Genomic DNA, 20,920 nt, shown 5'->3' with positions numbered 1-20,920 from the left:
ATCAGCCCAACTCAATTACCAGTCCGGTATGTCTAGCAGACAGCTTGTAGACTATGCCAATCATGGACACACCACATGAGCTTATGTAAAAATATCTCCGGTTTTTGCACCAAAACCAGGAACCGATTGGCTCCCGGATATGGATTGACGCTGTGGGTCGGCCCTCCTGCGGCCCCGAACTTTATTTAATCGCCCTCCGCATCTTCAGACTCCAGCAATAGAGAATCTTTTTAGTACCGCGCTGGTCTAATGTCCTGTACATGAGCAGGTTGAGACTCTGGTAATTCTATGCCAATTCTCTGGACTTCTCTTTTACGCTGTAGGACTTAATCACGAACAACATAGACCGCAAGTGTGGCAGAAATTTGTTAGATAAGCTTTTCTCGTCGATCATTCATGACAGCCGCATTCTCTCACCGTGTGACCGTTTCCATGGTTCATCGAAATTCTATTTCAGGGTTCAGCGATTGATCGACGATCCCGGTCATGTTCCACGGTCTTTGGGATAACATTTCTCAAACCATGGCCTTGTAAATTTCTCGGTATTGTTGTAATTCCAGAGAATGATGCTTGTTTATATTTTGAAAGTAGCTGAAAGTAGCTGAATTTATACATACAATCACTGAGATATTCATCATGCTGCGTCTTGATTGTTCAGCTGCCACATCCTCCGTTTGTAGCATCATCCAACAACACTAATTCATCGAGATAGTTACTATGGTTGCTTGGCGATCACAATGTAGCGCGCATGCCAGCGAACTGCTGATAGCATGGACGTTCCGCGCATCGGTATCTCATCTTCCTGGCTGCAGAGACACGATGTACGTAGTCCCAAATCTGCGATGACGATCGTGTTTCTGCATGCCGTGACTGACGGAGTAATGACATCGTGCGGCCTATAATTAATGATCAGCTTGTAACAAACGGTGGAAGAAGGTCAGCTCATACCTCGTCTCCAACGTTTCGTCTTGGTTGATTCAATGCTGTCGATATGGCTAGGCTCGGCCGTTAAGATTGTTTGAAACCACTTATCAATGTTGCTTTGCGCAGGCCTTTTATTTGGGAGAGTTGCCAATGAAGCCCTACGGCCGACCGAACGACGAACAGTTCCTGCTCGGTTTCGATGGCCTGAATGCTTAGGCGATCTGGCACCAGTGCGACGTTGCTTGCGCAAGATATGGTACATTTTCCCTCGTAGAGATTCAACGCTTCGGTCCACCTGATATTGTTCATAATATGCGTCGGAGCGGGCTTTCCACGACAGCGCCCGATGGGCGACCAGCCAGGAGAGAAGGTTCTTCTCCTCCCATTCCGACCAGCCTACCTCACTCCGAGTAGACATAGCGCTCGCAAGAACTAACAGGAACCAGAGAGACCTTTTCAGGCAATGGCACGACTTGAACTCCGCATGGATGGGAAAGTGAGCCTAAATCCCCTCCAGGTCCCAGTAAAAGCTGAGATAGTATCCTTGGTTCATCTGAAATTTTCTGACGGCTTGTGGCATGACCCATGGACCACTCTGGACAGTCGATTTGGTCAGTCTATGAGTTGTGAGCTATCGTCTCCGTATTTCAGAATCCCCCGAATTCCCAGCGTCCGAAGATACTCATAGCTACAGGAACGACAACCTTCAGTTTCGTACTTCTAAAAATCTTGAATATAATGACTGTATGTGGAAAAGAACATAGTAATGAGTTCGCAAACCGTGCCCCACTGGGTACTGAGTGAGGTAACATGAAACAGACTTTAAAAGCAAAGATTTGCCTTGGACGAAGTTTTTTTCACAAAAGTCGAATGACTTTCGTGCGTGATTGGCTAAAATGAATTCCAAATCAAGCAAATGTGCTAAGTACGGAAGATAGTGGGCCTTGGAAACATAGATCACAAGCTCCGGTTTGGAGAACAAACTCTGCATAAAAGCCTGAGCGACTTCTTCTCTACCGTCTGACCTGCAAACTCATTATCTCAGCGTGACGCATATTGAACAATGGGTGGAATTCGAAAATTTCCCTTGACTGATCAACGACAAAGCTTTCGGAGACGACTAAAACGTGCACTGTCCCTGTCATCCTCCGGGTCTGAGGATAACTGGAGTCCGCCAAGATCCGCGGCAGGTGATACCACGGAGGATGAGTGTTCTCAGGAGGACGACTCTTTTGGCAACCACCGCCACGAAGTCACAACGGATGACGGCCAGGAAAGTCCTCCACGCACCGGGAGTATGGGCCCGAGACCAGAAGAACTGGAAGAACCCGGACAGGATCTCTCCGAAAACTGTAAAATGATCATTTTCCAATGTCTCGCAGAGTGAGTCAATCCGCTCCCCTGGATGTTTGTGGTAAGTCTGCTTACAACATTTAGACTAGATGTCCGAACGAAGTCAGTCGTGCGACCCACCAGGGAAAGAGCAAACACTGATTATTTTCCAGGTCCATGCAGACTTCATTGAATAACCAGAACAGCTGGATTGGAAATATTCGCAGTGATCTGGAGGACATCCGCAGTCGGTTGGCGGTTGTGGAGACGGCTATGGAAATGAGGGCTAAAGAGGGGGGGAACAATGCTATTGAGGGTGATACATCTAGACGATCGCTTCGGTCGCGGAAGTGAGTCAGATCGAAATGGATATAATGAAATTATATCTTTAGCCTAGACCCAGATGCCAGCCCTTGTTAGCTAAGTTATCATTATGCCGTTGTGCTTTGCGAACAATTATATTTCACCTTGGCAGACTCTCGCTTAAGTTGTATATAACTGCAGCGCTGCGGGGCAGGGGAGAAAGCGTCGATGGAAATCCGGTGAGATGAACTTCCTGTCCTGACCGGCTCGAAGTCGCAACCTGATACGATAAAACATCCGATTAAAATTTTTGGGAGTTCAACGGCCTGGCAATCATTTCAAGTCACACTGCATCGCCCACCCGGGCTGTGGGCCCCTATTTCTAACCACATTTAGCGGCCCTGGAGCAATCTCTCTTCCGTCCAACTGGCAGAGCGATAGTCTGATAATCTAACTATGATCTTATGTGGAAAGTTGTTCTACTATAGCGGATGATATTCCAATAGATACATTTGTTTTCAATTCTGCTGTTATCCTGGGATGGCGATGGTGTTGCTAAAGATTAATCCTTGAGCTATATACCTGCGAGGTGGTTATATGAAATTGACTATGAAGTTCCGCCACTGCCAAAGCCGTACTGTGCCAAACTCTTAGGTCTGTCGTGGTTCACACCAGTGATTCATAGTGGTTGGTTGGAGCTGGCACCTGCTGAGTAACAAGTGGGTAATTACTCGATGCGGAGAATCCGGGTAGGGCATTGTGACACAAATTCCCCAGCGGGCCGTCCTGGTCGGGCCAAGTTCCGTGAATTACTTCAGATCCAGGCAGGCACGACGCTGGTCTACGATTCTGAAGGGCATCGATCGTGTTCCAGAGCCGAGTGGTCGCAGATACCAGCTCACAGTGCGTCTGACGCAAGACCGGCTGAATATCGTTCCACGAGACCTGATTCTGCATGGTGGCGTCAAATGAGTCCTGCTGCTGCTTGATTTGGCAGAGTTCTCTTTCAAGCCTCCGGTTCTCCTCCAAGGCTTTGTCTTTTGCTTCGATAGCCTGCTGTAGGTTCGAAGTTTCCTGGGCCTTTTCAACGTGCAGACGCTGCACCAACTGGGAACCATGGGCTCGCTCGTCGTCCATTTTCCCAAGAGCTAGTTCAAACTCTTCTTGAATCTGGTCCATCACATCCAAACATTGTCGATGTGTCGCCTCATAATCTTTCTTCCGGGCGGTTTTCGTTATAGAATGTCCCTGGAAACGCTCGTCAGCCAAGAGTACATTATCGAAGGAAGATCGCATCATGTCTTTCGGTGCAGAAAGGTACGAATAACTGTAGACAAGATAGGGAATGACATACCAGGTCTTTGCGTAGCTTCGCCACTGGATTCAGAGTATTACGGTCCGCCTTGGACGTAGAGACTGTCGACCGAACAGAACAAGGCGAACCAGCACGCGATCTGCTAGTATGAGACTTTGCTTTGGTAGCACCGCGTCCTGCACTCCGAGAGGGCTTGGAGTCATTTGCCATACTGAATCCTTCCGTTCGAGGGATTATTGTTGGTTGTTGGTTCAAGCAAATTGCGGTCAAACTGTAGAACACGAATGATCGCAGTACATGTAGCCTCCTGGGGAACAACGATTTTAAAGGTTTAGGTGGAGACCAAAGCAAGAGATCTGAAACGAAATGAAAACGCTGTGCCCTTGCCAAGACTTTGTTTGCTGGCATCTGGACCTTGATCAGAGAAGATTGAGTAACCATCTGCACACCGGACTGGACCCTATGGGGTGCTAGCGCGAAGTGTAAACAAGAAAAGGATAAAAAAAAGGTAAAAAGGAGAAAAAGAAATCCTGCCGGTCCATTGTGGAGGAAGTGATCGGCCGGCCCGCACAGAGAACTACATCCATGCAACCAGTTGTGTCTCAATACAGGCTACATTTGAAGAATGCGTGTCGCTCTTACACCCGAGAAAGACTCTTTGCCCTTAGGTATAATCCAATTGATGTCTCTTGCACAATTCTGCATAAATGGCGCCATCCTGTTAATAGCAGCGACCTTCCCCCGTCACGGCCCTCATTGATGAACGCTGTTATAGCAGAGGCAAGATCTAAATTCTACAGTTCCACTGTCGACAGAACCAAAGCCTTGTTTCCAGAACAACCATATGAGCCATTTCAGCTACCAAGGCTCACGATTTGGTCCCTTGTCAATCGCCACCTCGTTTGCGAGATTGTAACGCTATTATCACAATCCTGATGAGACGTTGGAAACAAGGGACTCCCGTCGGACCAATCGAGTAATGCGCATGAATATGGACGGACGCTGGTACAGTTCTACAATGAAACACCAGCGATGACCCATGGGACAGTAGATCAAGGAGGTTCTATTTGTGGCACTCAGAAAAAATTTGAAGGACTTGCAAAGGTCCGGACACGATCCACAAGCCCAGACTGGCTGTTGTCGTGCGGGTAGGATGGCTTTGTTGCTGAGGAGTTACGTTTTGGGCAGGTGAGGTATTTGGAATATCACGCAGTCTTTCCAGAATAGAATGATACACAAACAAGATGTGTGGTCATGGTTTCCTAGAGCCCTTCGGTCATCCGTCCCTTCTGTTTCTTCGTCTATCTAATTTACAGAACGTTCTAGAAGCTATGTATTTCATTCTGCATCAGCCATCCCCAAATAAGCGTATTCCCTACCTTTCCGATATTTACTTCCCTACCCTTGCTTCAATTTCCGCGCTACTCCGGTATCACTGACAGAGCTTATACGTGTTTATGCCAATATTGGATGGAACAGAAAAACCCTTGTAAACATATTGTCCGGTGTTTGTACTAAAAGCCGAGAAACCGACTGGCTTTTGGAAATGAAAGGAGTCGGCGTTGTGGGACCGAACTTCTATGGGCCCGGAATCTTACATTCTTAGCACTCTTCCAACGTTGCTAATACTCAGGATCGCGCGACCAATAATGTTCATAAACACCATCGTAGCCATTTAATCACATACTCTATGTCAAAGGCCGAAATCGTGATGAGTGCGGTCCATTTGCTCCAGTAAATCAGTTACACTGTAGCAGCAGCCGTAAGCATGATAGATCTGAAAAGTAAGTGGAGAAGCAGACGGGAGATCTAGATCGGAGCTTAAACCTAATTGCCATGAATCATCGCAGTATTCCGAACACGCGGTTCCGTGACATAAAAAAATAATTTGTCACGATAGTTTGACACTTGGTCACCGACCGTGGATCCTGCTCTGCGTTCCACGGTTGTTATGATAGAAACTTTTAATATGATTTGGATGGAAAGGAACCTTTGTTCCAGTTGAGTGATAGCATGCCGTTATTAGACTGGCTGGGAAAAAACCCCTCCCACCAACATGACTGGGCTGGGATTGAGGTTCAATCATATGCTTCGTAGCTCTACGGTATAGATAACTCTGTTGTCGACCCACCCAACCCATTCAAGGCTAGAATCCTAGTTGATAAGTGTTCTAAGAACTTTGGAGCTTAGGAGATCACTAGCTATTGTGTCATGATTTCATTGTGAGGACGCTCACATCCTGGTTCAATGAAACAACCCTTAAAAACCGCTACTGATCCCATCCATCAACTCAAATAAAAGAGACATCTTTGTGCTCGTGCCAACTCCTATCAGACCATGGATACAGTCATCACCAGCCTGCCCCCCAAAGTGGGCGCCATTCTTATGGATAATATATCCATCATTCAAATTGTATCCATGTTCTCGATCGGCGCGTACAATGCCGTTGAAACAGGGATCGTCACATTTGACAAGTTCAAACACTACCGCAGCCTATATTTCTGGAGCATGCAATTCGCATCCTGGGGCATTCTTGTGCACGCCATTCCTGCCATGGCACGATTCTTGTCTCAGTCATCCAATCTCGCGACGTCCATCCCCTTCATAGTCGGATGGCACGCTATGGTTACTGGCCAAGCCCTCGTCCTCTACTCGCGCCTGCATCTCGTTTTCGCCGATGCGAGAAAGGTGCGTTGGGTCTTGTGGATGATACTCACGAACTTTTGCATCCTACATATTCCAATGACCGTCTTATTCTTTGGCCTCAACAACGGCAACGCACGCTTTGCTCAACCTGCCGCGATATTCGACCGAATCCAATTGACGGGCTTCTGCATCCAAGATTTCGTTATCTGCGGCATTTACATATACGAAGCAGTTCATGCTTTCAGACTTATCAGTGCGTTCCGAGGTCGCGAGAGCCGCAATGCCATCATCCATCTAATTTGCATCAATATCATCGTGGTATTCGTGAATATTCTCCTCCTGGTGGCGGAATACAAACTGCACTACATTCAAGTGAGCTTCAAGACTGTGGTGTACAGCGTCAAGCTGAAGTTGGAGTTTTCTGTGCTCAACCGTCTCTGCTCGGTGGCCGTCCCCTGCACCTGCCAGAGTGGATCCGGGGAGCAGCGCCGATCATGTGATCTGAATCACTTTGATCGAAACCTTCCACGGTCATCTGCGGAACCAGAGAGGACAATGCAATCTGCGTCGACTTATGAAAAGATACAGCGCCGTTTCAAATTGCCAAACTTGGTCCATAGGTACCACGGGGCGAAGAGCTATTTGTCCGGGAAGAAGATCATTCCCTCCAAAGACAGTTCGTACTCAGAAACATTCCCCGAGAGCCATTCAAGCACCGGTCCGACTGGATCATCGGAATCTCTGCCGTCACTGGAACTGAGTCTATCTGAATTCTCGCCCAAATTCGATGTCTAAGCATCCTGCCAAGAATGCAGGCTGGGTCTCGTTGAACTTGCTAAGGACTGAGCAGCTTGCTGCGGGCTGGTGGTGGACATGGATGATCAGACATAACCGTGCTAGCTAGCTAGCGACAGCTCGGCCGTGACGCTTGATTTGAAGTCTTTCCAGACGATGTAACTGGTGAATATTTTGGAGGCAATGCGACTCTGCGCTTGATAGGTGAAATGTGGTCGATATCCATACGTCGGAGCGATAGGTCAGTGAGAGACATGGAGAACGGGGTGAAATAAAAAAGTAATATACAAGACTGTGAAAAAGTGGAGACAGGAAATTTGAAACAATAATTGTTCTCTTCACACCCAGTTTTGGCGTCAAACGATATTTGGCATTATCCTTCCGGTTCATCCGACCGGATGTAGTCTGGCCTAGCTGCCCGGCTATGGCCCTGTAATGCTATTCTGTCTACTAGTGCATGGGCACTAGATCCAATGAACAGCATTCTTATATGGTAGGAGAGAGCAAATGCGAAATACTAAAGAGTACTGATTGTCACAGCTTTTATTATGTGAGACGGGGAACTTATTGCACGTCCTTTCGTCAACCTGTACTTTCATATCACGCAATCCATGGACCAACTCTATCGTACATTGCTATACCACATCTACATGGAACTTCAAAATCTGGCCAAAGCAGCAATAACGCGGTTGCTTGGAGAAACCTGTGCTTATTTGGGATGTACCCCAGACAGTCCCTTTTTCGAAGTGAAGCCATAGTGCAAGAGAAATCCGTGGGAGATCAACCGTTTCTCATAGCAAATAGAAAGAATCAAACAAAAGAAACATTTCGGGAATAATCATAGTTGCAAGATGGTCGACTGAGAATTCGCGAGGTATCCTGACGAAGAACATTCAAATTGAAGGTGAAATTTATTGATAACATGACAAAGTCTCACGATTTGGACTCTGGGCCATCTAGAACCTTCAGGATTGGTGTAGGGTGATACGATATCTTAAGATCGAGTTAATATCTTCATAGCGACAACATCGATGATAAAGAGGAACTTACTAACTGGTTGTCAGAGAGAGGCCAATTTGTTGAGTTTGACGTCAGAACATATATCTTCCCAGATTTCTTCATGCGAAGAATGAGATGAATGTCGGCATCGCATTCCGTGGTGTACTCAGAGACTTTTTTGAAAAGCGTGTTTCTTCGCCTGCGCGCTTTTTGATTAACCGCGTCTGTTGGGTTTGATTTCGGTTTTGGTTGAGTGGCCATAATTGGGGTTATCTTTTTTACCGAGAGCAGTGTTGAGTCGAGGAAAAATCAGACCGACATCCGATTTTCGAGTTTTGTAGTAGTGACTTAAAGATCAATGGGGTCGCATAGCAGCTCTGCATTCTTAAGGGAACGTAGGGCAAGAACAGTAGATTAGTAGCTTTGTTCTTGTCGCAGAAAGCCATTTCTATCCGCTTCGTCGTTGATCTCATGCCACACCATGCAAGGAACGGTGAATCATCGCAACCATGTTGATCGAGGTCTTCCACTTCGTTTCCGTCAACTTCAAGGTTTTTATCGCTCATTTAAACAATGCAATCAAACAGGCCCGTGGCAAATAACGCATCGTGAACTTCCGCAGCACTATTTTGAGCAGGAGGAACAACGGAATTAAGCTGGCCGGTACTTTTGTGATGACAAAAATCCTAAGCGGTCTCAACAGTTCAAGTAACCTCGATTTCAAATGCACATTGGCGATAAGAAAAGAAGTTCCACTCCATTGGCCGTTAGCTGTCCGAACCTCAGCCCGGAATTGCGCCTTGGTCTGGGCTTGATTTAACCGTGTCGGCAATTGTGAGATGTACGTAAAATGCGCGCCCTTCACAGGTGAATGAGTCGCCATCAAAGTCGTCCGAGAACACGCCCATAGAGTTGCTTGCATTTTCTGCTGTGTTACTCGCCAGAGTAGATGGTAGCACTGCCAGAGAATATGTAGACATTCGCCTTCTTATCCCGTAAGTATTGATAAGTTACCGGCGACAGCAGAAATTGACCGTAAAAGGACAAACCCGTATGGACTGCGAATTGTACAAATGGCCACTCTCGAGTCAATGACCAGGACGCCATATGTAGATATGATACCACTGTATCGCTACAGTGCCACATCCTAGCTGCTGTGTTTGTCATGACACTTAGCCCTGTAAATGAGCTTGGTGAGCGGTGAGCTTTTACCGCCATGCAGTAAACAGATTATAGCGGGTCGATTGTGTTCGAAATTAAATCAAGCGAATAGACTGCACGTGCTACATCAATCTGATTCTAGTGAACGAAGCATGACAGGGATTAGGCATACAAACTAAATACCTGATGAGGAACAGAAAACAAAACAATTATTGAGTGGGAATCTGTGAAACAATTCCAAAAGTCAGTATGCCGGAACAGGCCATCTCCTGCTATAACGTGTGCTACCTTTTTCTTTGGTATCTTTCATCAACCAGCCAGCAGGAAACACAGAATCGCGTCCTTTTCTCGAAATGTGATGCCTCCACGCAAAGAGCCAGCCCCGATTCAGTGCGTTGTAGCTCAACAACGAGCATAGTAAGTTTTGATACCGTGATATGCAGTCTTGTTCGCTATACTGACCAACAACTTCAACTCCCCTTCGCTGGACGTTCGGGTGAACGTCTCATTCTGTCACATTAGCTGATGTCATGATGTGCATCGGGATGAACCTACTTGCAATAGTTCCTCAATGGAGACACTTTCCAGCTGCCGAGGTAAATTTCGGATCTCCTGTTCCCACTCGTAGGTCCGATTCTTTAACATCAACTTGGTGACGATATCGGCTAGAGCGCATAATTTCATCGTAGCGGAATTCATTTCCGATTGACTGATTTGACAGCTACTCTCAGCGCCCCCTAGTGAGCGTCAGTCTCCTATCGAACGATATCCACTAGGCCAGGGGGTATCTCACTAATCTTGACATCACCAGACTGTGTAAGCAGGATCGTATCCGGGCCCAGGGTAGCGAGTGCTCTTCCGAGCTCGCGTAGATATTGAATGCCTTCTAATACCTTTTCTGGATTAGTGGGGAATGATCCCAAAGCATTGTTTGACATACCGGTCTGACAACGCTAACAATCTCATCAGCGGTGATCGAGCAGCTGGAGGCTAGAATGTGATCGACTGACACTTCAGTTGGCTCCCACACCAACATAGATGATGTGTCATGGTGGTAATATTGAAGCAGTTTTGGAAAGCTGGGATGGCAAATATGTCCCATCAGTTCTAGTAAGGCTGCAGCGGGAGCCATCTGTTGTTCCAGTTGCTGAATATGAACCAATGTTCCTCTATTTGCCCTATGTCGGGCAAATACTAGAGACCGATCTTGCAATGCAGCAACGGGTTCGAAAATATCCCATGGGTTCTGGTTAAGGTGTGGAATCCTTGCATCCGGGGGATTGGGCCGTGGCTTTTTTGATCCGAGGGCGATTGCTGTTGCGTTCCTCATCTGACTCGGCGATGCATCCATATCCGCCGTGGCAGTTGATTTTGAATCTAGTTGGCTTTGGTGGAAAGTCGACTCATCTATCCAAACGGTGGGCGGTCGGCTGTGTTTGTCCCGATTGCGTTTCATCATTGTGTGTGATTTTGGCGAATTATGGAAAGTACAGTGGGAGACCCAGGGGGAAGATGGATTTTATAGCTCTAAAGCTTGGTTTCCATGTACCTCTTTAGCCCTTGTCACGAAGGTCTGTTGGTCGCGACATCATATTATCACGTCAGTGCGACTGAAAAGTGATACCCCTCAAATTAGTAGCCTATGGTTGTTGGGCTATATCTGTCAAAGTCAGTTGACAATTAACAATTTTGCTGGGTTGTTTGCTTTGCATCAAGAAATATCTCTTGAATAGTATTTGCCCCCAACGAATCAACCATTCGTCTTTTATGGCGCTCAAACCTTGGTCTTCTTTTATTTCAGATGAAAGATTATGCATTTCGTCCAAGTTACTTTAAGTGATGGCAAGGCCAGGATTTCTGCACATACCTAATATAAGCCGTGAATAAGGCCAAACATGTTTACTCCCAAGAAAGAGAAAAGAATCCCAAAGCCTCAATTACACGAGGTCAAATACAGTCGCGTGTATATCGAAGTGTCTTAAGAAGTGGAATCACTATCCTATGGATTGCCCGGTATATCCTAGGAGCTACGCGGCATAGGGTCTCCTGGCTTGCTAACAACACTCTCCTGTCCATCGGCATGATTGTGGCGAAGAACAGCATCACTCCTTCAGATACCATGGTTACATATGATGTTACCCACATTCGTTACTATTTGCGCAGGCTCTTATGGTGTGGGGATAAACGTATATAGCACAAAAGCATGGAGACTTGCTGTAGTAAGTAATTGAGAGATGACGACAAGGCTTCCTCAATTCCTAGGAGCACCTGTGGGGCTGAGTCTATGCATTACAAGGAGGGCTCTGAACTATACTTAGTGTGTGGTTTGTTCTGCGGATTGTAACATAAGTAGTGCTCTTTTGCTCCGTATGAGCCGATTGATCTCATACGCTCAGCAGCAATCAGACCCCTCCAAGATGACATCTGAGCGTTTCATCTCTCGAGCACTGTTAGTTTATACCTGGAAGATACCTGACCGCCGCTAACACTTGGTAGACAGATGAAAGACCTACTGCTGCCCCCAGAAACTGCCGGACAGCAGCAATGGACAACTGAGCCCCCAAAATCTATAGAATCAGCCATTGTGACTCGGAGCGCGGATCCTGAAGAGGAGAAGCCAGCCCTTCCCGCTAATACGAAGAGGATTCCCTTCGAATGGGATAACTCCGGTTCAACCGCCGCAGCAAATAAGCGGAAGCACCAGGCTCAGGCATCACAAAGGCGTCGCAATCGAATCAAGCAGAACGAAAGCTTAATGGCAGATGTCGATGCGTACTCGAGCGAGGTTGGCAAGCTGTCAGACTTGGTGTTGCAGCAAAGAGCTCAATTGCTTATCCTGAATGAATTCAAGGAACTGGTGTTGGCCAAGCAGACAGAGCGTGCCCTGGCAGTTCTGGGTGGTCGTCCACAGGTACTTTCCACTTACGTTCCCCAGCTTCGAGTTCTGCTAATCACCTCCATAGCCACTACTGTTAGATTCTTATACATACAGGTCCATAAAACACTTTGTCAGATACCGTGGTAGCTACGTTGTTTCAATACCGTGGAATGTCCCGTGCATGGACTTCGAAGTAATTTACAAGGACGGAACAGCAGGGCCGGTGCGATGGCGAGTAACGATGCCATTAAAATTGCAGGCCACGAGATATCTCGACGTCCAGGAGGATTCGCAAAAAGCTGAGCTTGCTAAGGGGCTGTTGCCTACGGCAGAGTGGACGTTTTTCGAAAGTCTGAACATCACCAAGACGAATTCTATGCTCTTGGAATTTGAATAGGATGAACTCGCATTTGGCCATTCAGAAGGACGCAGGTGTTTTCTAGAGTTGCACTTTTCTACAGGGTTGGGAAAATAGAATAGCACTCTGATTCTCAGTTAATGAAGCAGGGCATCTTTATCCTCACCGGTAGGGTCCTATCCTGCAGACTGATTAAAGGCCCCCACATGAATCATAGACTTTCACAAATAATCATCGCGATAAGTAGAAGCAGATACCATAAGCCTAGTCCTCGAATTGTTGCCGAAGATGCCACATTTCCAGACGCTTCAGCAGGTCTCGTGGGACCAAGTTGTGTAGGAGCAGGCAAGTCAGATACTGTACCAGCCTCCACCGTACTAGCCGTTGGCAGTGTGAATGTCGGGATTATCAAAGTCAATGGCACGAAGGCATTGTTCCAGGCTATCGTTCCGGTTGTGTTCGTGCTTTGAGCGGTCGCCATTTTGTTTCCGCCCCAAGCGTCAGTGGTACGGTCGCTCAGAGTGTTATCGCCTGCAAAGTCTTCGATACTATAACTTGTCAACTTTGGAACATAGCAATGTGATTGGCTTACAGCAAGCTACTTACTGAGTTTGTGCATGTGATGCTGGCTGAGAAGTTCTGATGGGCGTTCAGACTTGGCTCAGCAAGGCAGTTGCACCAGCTTCAATTGATCCAGCTACACACTGGTACGGCTTCGTTACCTAGACCTTACCTAAGCTGTTAGAGGCATCGTGGGGAACGAAATCTGTGTGGAATTTCTTACCTTGGCCTCTGGCGAAACCTGGTTACTGGCCTGCGTTTCACGTGATCTGTGTATATTATCGAGGAACCAAAGGTATTCCAAGTGAATAAAGTGAGGGACTCAAGAAGAAAAATGGCCTCATATTTATGTTGTTCTTTCTGTTAATTTGCCTTCACCTCTAAACCAAATCAGGAGAAACGCTTGAGCCACCGCTTTCCCTTTCGCATGGACGTCAACAGTAGGCTATATCGCTGCGCTAAATAGAAGGTCAAAATCAACTTTGTCTGCAAACCTCTTCAGGTGCATTGAAGTTGTTGAGCTTGTTATACCCACTGTGTGCTATGCTGTGTGCTATGTATCTGGAAGCTAGTCACCTCACCACTCTCACCTCTCACCACTCTCACCACTCTCACCACACTCACCTGCCTCACCACTCTCGCCTTCTCATGTTGCCATGATGGGCTCTTAACTCCCTGGTGGATTTTATAGTCCCATTTGTTTGCTTCTGTTGTGCATCAAAGCGAGATAGCTTGGGAAATCGAGTTAGTCACTACTAGAGTACAATCAGGTAAATCTTTCCATATAGGAATAGAAGATTGATATCAAATGTAAGAACGTATTACCTTCCATTGGCCAAGGTTCTCATTTTCGTCATCGTAGTTTTCATAACTAGCGGCTACGTAAAGTCATGGAGTAGGGGTATTGATATACAGAAAGATGAGATCAAACGCCTAGGGACTTTCAGGAGACATGAGTCACGCACGACCATTTCTCACTGGCCGCTTTGTTTTGATTCGGGACCTGCCAAGGGAAATTAAATTGAAAAACAAAGAGTGTCAATTTGGAACAAAAGAAGGCTATCTATCAGTTTAACATCTACCAATCTGTTGCAAATTCAAACCCCCAATTTAACGTTCACAGCCAAGACGAAAACAAGGCCTTAATGGGCAGCGACTGCTGCTCCTGGTCGTTGGCCAATTGGAGTATTGACCGCGTCTTGGGATTGCATATTCTGTGCAATTGTGTCCCGGTACAGGTCATACATGGCTTTCGCCACCGTAAGGCGTCTTTCTCTCTGCATATCATCCAGATCATGCCACCCCTCCGCTTTCTCCCTTTCTGCGATGAATTCCGCTTCCGTGCGTATGGCTCTTTGGCCAATTTTCGGGTTGGACTTGTTCTGCATCGAGTTCGTGTTTGAGTTCAAAGCAGCGCCGGAGGAAACCGGATTGTGAGGTGCCTCATCTCCATCAAGGTTGATTGGGTTGGCTGGCGACCCAGGTCCCGGATGCAAATTCGCAGTGGAGGAAGAGGGCACTTCACGTTGGCCTGCAGATGAGTGTTGGATTGCAGGTGAATTGAGACGTCGTGCAGGCTGTCGCTCTGGTGATTGCCTCGCTGCTGAGCCCAATGGGCAAGGCGTGGGAGACCGATCCTCATTGCCTCTACCAGCGTCGCTCTGGAGCACGCGCAGATAGCGTTCTTCTTGTTTGTCCCAGACCTCTTTGATTTTTGCGTCTGCTGCGCGCTTGCCATTGCAGAAGCGAGTGAAATCGGATCTCGGAATCCAAGAACAAGAATTTTGCATGTTGCCGGTATCCTCTGACTTCAGATCCTTCCATTTAATCTTCAGCCAAGAACACGGATCAGACTTGTATTCATTATCCGGATTCTTTCTTTCTTCCGAGACAATCCCGTAGATCCCGACAACATTGTGTTTGGTATACCGCCAGACTTTGCTCCGTGGACTAGCTTTGATCTGGGAAATCCGCAACTCTCGTTGAGAAATGTCGTTCATGTTGTCATTGGTATATCCATTTCTGTATTGGAATTTGTATCTGGCTCCATGACGAGGCCCATACTGGAGAATGACGAAGGTTGATCCTCGCAGCATTCCCCATCCATCCACAACCGCGTCGGTTTCCTCGTCATCTTCTGACGGATCAAGGCTGGCTAAAAGCTCTGGGTCCCTGGACTCGCTAGCACCTCGTGCTTCCGGTGACAGATCAGTTCGATTTTGTGGATGACCGGCCATAGAGGGGCGTTCATGAATATCCGAGCTTGACCCCTCTCTAGCCTGATGTACCGAGCCAGCATCGTGCATTGGGGTGTCATCTCTCTCGATAGACTCTACTACTGAGCTATGCGATGGCAATGAGGCATTGGCTTGGTCGGTTGGATCAATATTGTTAGGCTGGTCGCTATCTTGTATGTCTGACGATTTGTCGGTTGGACGAGGCCCTTGCTGCAATTCCACCTGGGCAGCTGCGCTATTGACCTTTTCAGAAGAGGTCGCCCTGTTTGCCCATTCTTCCATTTCAACAAGCTTGGAATGGTTGTCCTTATTGTCCTTGTTTTCCTTGCTTTTCTTCACTCCACTGTTGGAGGCCATTTTGGAGCCAGGCCTGATCCTTTCCGTGAAAAGCAAAGAATTTACGCGGTTGATGGCAGATATTTATGCATTTCAGATATCAAGTCAAACCGTAGTTACGACATAGGGCCGGGATATGATTGCGAAGCACAAGTAAATGCGTCGGCCTCTGATTTCAATCTTATTGGCATTATGCAAATCGTAACCGAGCATGAATTTGCGTTCTAGCTCGTTGGGTTCCTGCCTTTAAATAAAGAGGCTAGATGGCACACGCTTTATGCGTCTCTGGTGAGGTCTAAAGCTCAGGCTTTAAGTATGATCACTTCGTCTAACTGGAGGCAACCTCCTCGAAGTTCACTTTTGGAGCCGCCCTTCCTTCAAGCATTGAATCAAGCCAGCATTTTTGTGTGCAAAATTGAGCAATCAACGTATGAAATTTTCAGCATCCTTGTTCCCCGTGTGAATGTCATTTGCGGTGACTTTCAGTAAGCTGTTGCTCAACGAACCCAGTTGTGCTGACCTCAAGCACTCATTTATTGAGTATGTTAGATAGGTTTCAAAATGAGCAATTGAATCAAGCAAAACGACGGTTTGCAAAATGCAAAGTTTACCTGTGTTTTTTGGCCTGCAAGTGGTTAGACTCATACAGAAGCTGGTGTGCATTTGGTTTTTGAAATGACCTCTTTTACTATTACTGACTTGACCCGGAACTTCATCTAACCTCACATAAATAGGCTTTGCTCTTGAGTAAGAGTGGCGTCATAGAGTGCCACTTAGTCGATCTTCAATTTACTGCTCATTCAGAGCTTCGGAACGAAGCCCTCTTTTACGTTAAACATGCAATTTAACGCCATTTGCCCTCAGACTAATGTTGCTTCATGACTTCAAGACAGAACTATATTATGAACACTGTATTCGGATTGGAAAGCTAAACAAGACTTAATTCAGCGTGACATGGTAAACGAGCGAGATATCAGGAAATACATAAAAATCCACATGCAGATTCAGACTGGGATTTCACGACTTGACTCCAGAAGCAAAAGGGCTTCTGCAGTACCAAAATCAGGGGTAAGGCTAAATTGAAGGATAAAGGGAAAGAGCAATCCCATTCTCATAGCGATAGAGATGCCCTTCATAGCCCTAAAAGCTCTGATATCACGTATCAGACGTGATCGAGGCTCGCGAACGTCGGATATCCTCATCTTCCTTTCTGATCCGCTCCAATTTGTAGAATTTGTAGAGCGCGAGAAGTGCTGAACAGATCAGAAGAGTTGCTCCAGTAACAGCAGTTGTTACAGACGCGCTCGAAATCAGTTTCACCTTGTTTACTCTCTTTGATTCTTTTTCAAACTTAATCCTGAAACACGCTAGTCTATGTTCGGATTAGGCAATTTCGAACCTCTGAAACGTATTGTAACTCCAAATCACATGATATTGTTTGTAATATATTGGAAAGAATGATACGACTGATTCCCTATATCTCGATTCACTAACGAGCAACGAGTCACCTGACAGCGGGGTAACTTGAAGAGACAGCCGCATGTTAGCGACTACCCCTTCTGAAAATCACCTGCAATAATGGCGTGCACGATATCATATGATGGTTCAAACTCTGGGATCCAAGTTGGGCAGAACCTTGGTCATATCACTACTCAGTTCCGTAAGTGAGCGTATAACTCTAAAAGAACGTGACTAATCGGTGTGATTGCCTCAGAACAATCAGAAACATCATTGAATCAAGCTTGCCTGCGGGATCTGCGGACCACTAATCCTCGCCATGACAAAGATCGTATTCAGAACACCAACGGAGGGCTGTTCAAAGACTCATACTACTGGATTCTAGACAACAAGGAGTTTCGACAATGGCAAGAAAACCAGAACAATTGTCTACTTTGGATCAGAGGTGATCCGGGCAAAGGCAAGACAATGCTGATGTGCGGTATCATCGATGAGTTAACAAGATTATTTGGGGACACTGCCAATATCTCGTTCTTTTTTTGCCAAGCTACCGACGTGCGAATCAATAACGCCACGGCTGTTCTCCGTGGCTTAATATATTCGCTTGTGGAGAAGCAGCCATCTCTTCTCTCCCACGTGCAGAGCCAGTATGACAAGGCGGGAAAAGCATTGTTCGAGGATATAAACGCATGGAATGCACTTTTGGGGATCTTCACAGATGTTTTGAAAGACCCGGCCTTACAGAGCACCTATTTGATTATCGACGCGCTAGACGAATGCACAACAGGCCTACCTTCGCTTCTCGACTTGATCACTGCGGTATCGTCTGCTTACCCACAGATAAAGTGGATTGTCTCGAGCCGCAACTGGCCTGATATCGAAGAGCGTCTTGACACTACCCAGACCGCTCCAATCTCATTAGAGCTAAATGAAGCGTCTGTATCCGAAGCTGTGAGCAAATTCATTCAATATAAGGTTCACTATCTGGCGAAAGTCAAGAAGTATAGCGATGAAACTCGTGATACGATCTGCCGTCACTTGTCATCCAACTCGCAAGGCACTTTCCTTTGGGTAGCCTTGGTCTGTCAAGACCTTGATAGAACATCGCGGAGGCACGCTCTTAAGAAGCTGGAGGCATTCCCTCCTGGACTGAATGCCTTGTACGATCGGATGATCGATCAGGTTCGCAACTCGGAAGATGCCGAGCTGTGCAAGCGAATACTGGCTGTCATGTCCATAGTGTATCGGCCTATCGCGTTTGACGAGCTGGCCTCTCTTGTTAAGCTACCTGATGATCTCTCTGATGACTCTGAAGCCCTATCAGAGATTATCGCGATTTGTGGCTCGTTTTTGACTGTGCGCGAAGACACTATCATAATCGTCCATCAGTCTGCAAAGGAATTTCTTCTTAGAGAGACGCAAAATGGGGTTTTTCCTGGAGGCATAGAAGCTGAACACCATACAATTTTCTCTCGTTCTCTTCAAGCCATGTTTAAGACACTTCAGCGCGACATCTTTCAAATCAAGTTTCCCGGATTCCCGATTGAGAAAGTTATACCACCTAGTCCGAATCCATTAGCGGCTGCACAATATGCGTGTGTCTATTGGGTTGATCACCTTCATCATAGCGGATGCCATAAAAAAAAGGATCTTGACGTTGATGAAGGAGGGTGTGTTAGTGATTTCCTACAAAAGAAATACCTTCACTGGCTTGAAGCCCTGAGCATCCTAGGAAGCATATCACAAGGCATAACAGCTATGCTAAAGCTGGAGGGCTTACTTCAGGTGAGTAATTACTGAGATACCGAAACTATTCCACTTCTTACAATAGAACTACTATAATAGGGAAAAAATGAACCAGCTGCCCTTTTACATCGAGTTCAAGACGCCTCCCGATTCATTCGATACCACAGGCTAGCAATTGAAAGTAGCCCGCTTCAAGTATACAGTTCACCTCTGATATTTAGCCCTATGTTGAGCCTCACGAGAAGATGTTATCAAAGGGAGAGACCGGACTGGGTTTTGAATGATCCATTGGTGGACGAAGATTGGAGTCCGTGTCTTCAAACCCTCGAGGGGCATAGCAATTCGATCCTCTCGATTGCCTGGTCGCAAGATGGAAGCCGACTCGCATCAGCGTCCTCTGATAAGACCGTCAGGATCTGGGATACGGCCACTGGCCAGTGCACGTCAACCCTCGAGGGGCATAGTGATATGGTCCTCTTGATTGCCTGGTCGCAAGGTGGAAGCCGACTCGCATCAGCATCCTCTGATAACACCGTCAGGATCTGGGATCCGGCCACTGGCCAGTGCGCCTCATCCCTCGAGGGGCATAGTAATATGGTCCACTCGATTGTCTGGTCGCCAAATGGAAGCCGACTCGCATCAGCATCCTATGATAATACCGTCAGGATCTGGAATCCGGCCACTGGCAAGTGCGCATCAACCCTCGAGGGACATAGCGGTTCGGTCAGCTCGATTGCCTGGTCGCAAGATGGAAGCCGACTCGCATCAGCGTCCTCTGATGAGACCGTCAGGATCTGGGATCCGGCCACTGGCCAGTGCGTGTCGACCCTCGAGGGGCATAGCGGTTCGGTCAGCTCGACTACCTGGTCGCAAGATGGAAGCCGACTCGCATCAGCCTCAGATGATGAGACCGTTAGGATCTGGGATCCTGCCACCGGCCTATGCGCGTCAACCCTCAAGGGACATAGCGGTTCGGTCAGCTGGATTGCCTGGTCGCAAGATGGAAGCCGACTCGCATCAGCGTCCTCTGATGAGACCGTCAGGATCTGGGATCCAGCCGCTGGCCAGTGCGTGTCGACCCTCGAGGGGCATAGCGGTTGGGTCAGCTCGATTGCCTGGTCGCAAGATGGAAGCCGACTCGCATCAGCATCCTATGATAATACCGTCAGGATCTGGGATCCGGCCACTGGCCAGTGCCCGTCAACAATCCATATCAACTCTCCCCGCTTCGTTCAGCTCGATAAAGTCATTTTCAATCATCTACACACGTCAATTGGTACATTTGAGATAGGATTCACTGGTACCATCACGTCCACTCCTCACTGTTCGATCTCGCCAGGACAATACGGGTATGGTTTGACTGATGACCATTCCTGGATAACCTATAATGGAGTCAACCTCCTTTGGCTGCCTACCGAATATCGACCACCTAATCCCTCTCTCTTTGCTATGTCTGCAACAAATGTGGCGATTGCCTGTGCGTCAGGTGTTGTCATATTTCTCGCGCTTACAGAACAGAGTCCCATCCCTGGCCTTTGATCAATGTTCAATTGCTTCAGATCCCTGTGCCTTTCCTATACACGCTTTATCTTGAATAGCGTATATACTTGGTCCTAGAATTATCCTAAATAGAAACAAGTGGTGAGACTGTAGAAATCCCAGATCGAGACTACCTGCGCAGTCCAGTTGAGGGTTTTGAAGCCGCAGATTAATACATCGCTAGGGCAACAGGTAGTCCACCACCCAGGAGAGACCAATCGCACGACCTAGCATCCATGACTCCTAAGGTACTGCCCCCTACCTACCAATAATTCAGGGTCCGCAGTTTTCAGATCGTTGTTCTAGAATCGACCAAGCTCCTGGGAACTACG

General features: G+C 47.1%; 1 protein-coding gene across 1 annotated transcript; it reads left to right on the top strand.

The window, feature by feature from the left end:
- Positions 1–17,423: 17,423 nt before the first annotated feature.
- N7446_005105 (uncharacterized protein) lies at positions 17,424–20,206 on the top strand (the record flags this gene model as incomplete). The annotated part of the gene is made up of 4 exons (XM_058513853.1): positions 17,424–17,505; positions 17,560–19,088; positions 19,149–20,116; positions 20,176–20,206. The coding sequence occupies 4 exons, from the start codon at positions 17,424–17,426 to the stop codon at positions 20,204–20,206; spliced, it is 2,610 nt and encodes an 869-aa protein (XP_058375182.1).
- Positions 20,207–20,920: the final 714 nt, after the last annotated feature.

This window comes from Penicillium canescens (genome assembly GCF_028828765.1).
Source record: "Penicillium canescens strain IBT 15451 chromosome Unknown utg000003l_segment0_segment0, whole genome shotgun sequence".
Lineage (NCBI taxonomy): Eukaryota > Fungi > Ascomycota > Eurotiomycetes > Eurotiales > Aspergillaceae > Penicillium > Penicillium canescens.
The sequence above is the reverse complement of the archived record's forward strand: the minus strand, read 5'-3'. Positions and strand labels throughout refer to the sequence as shown.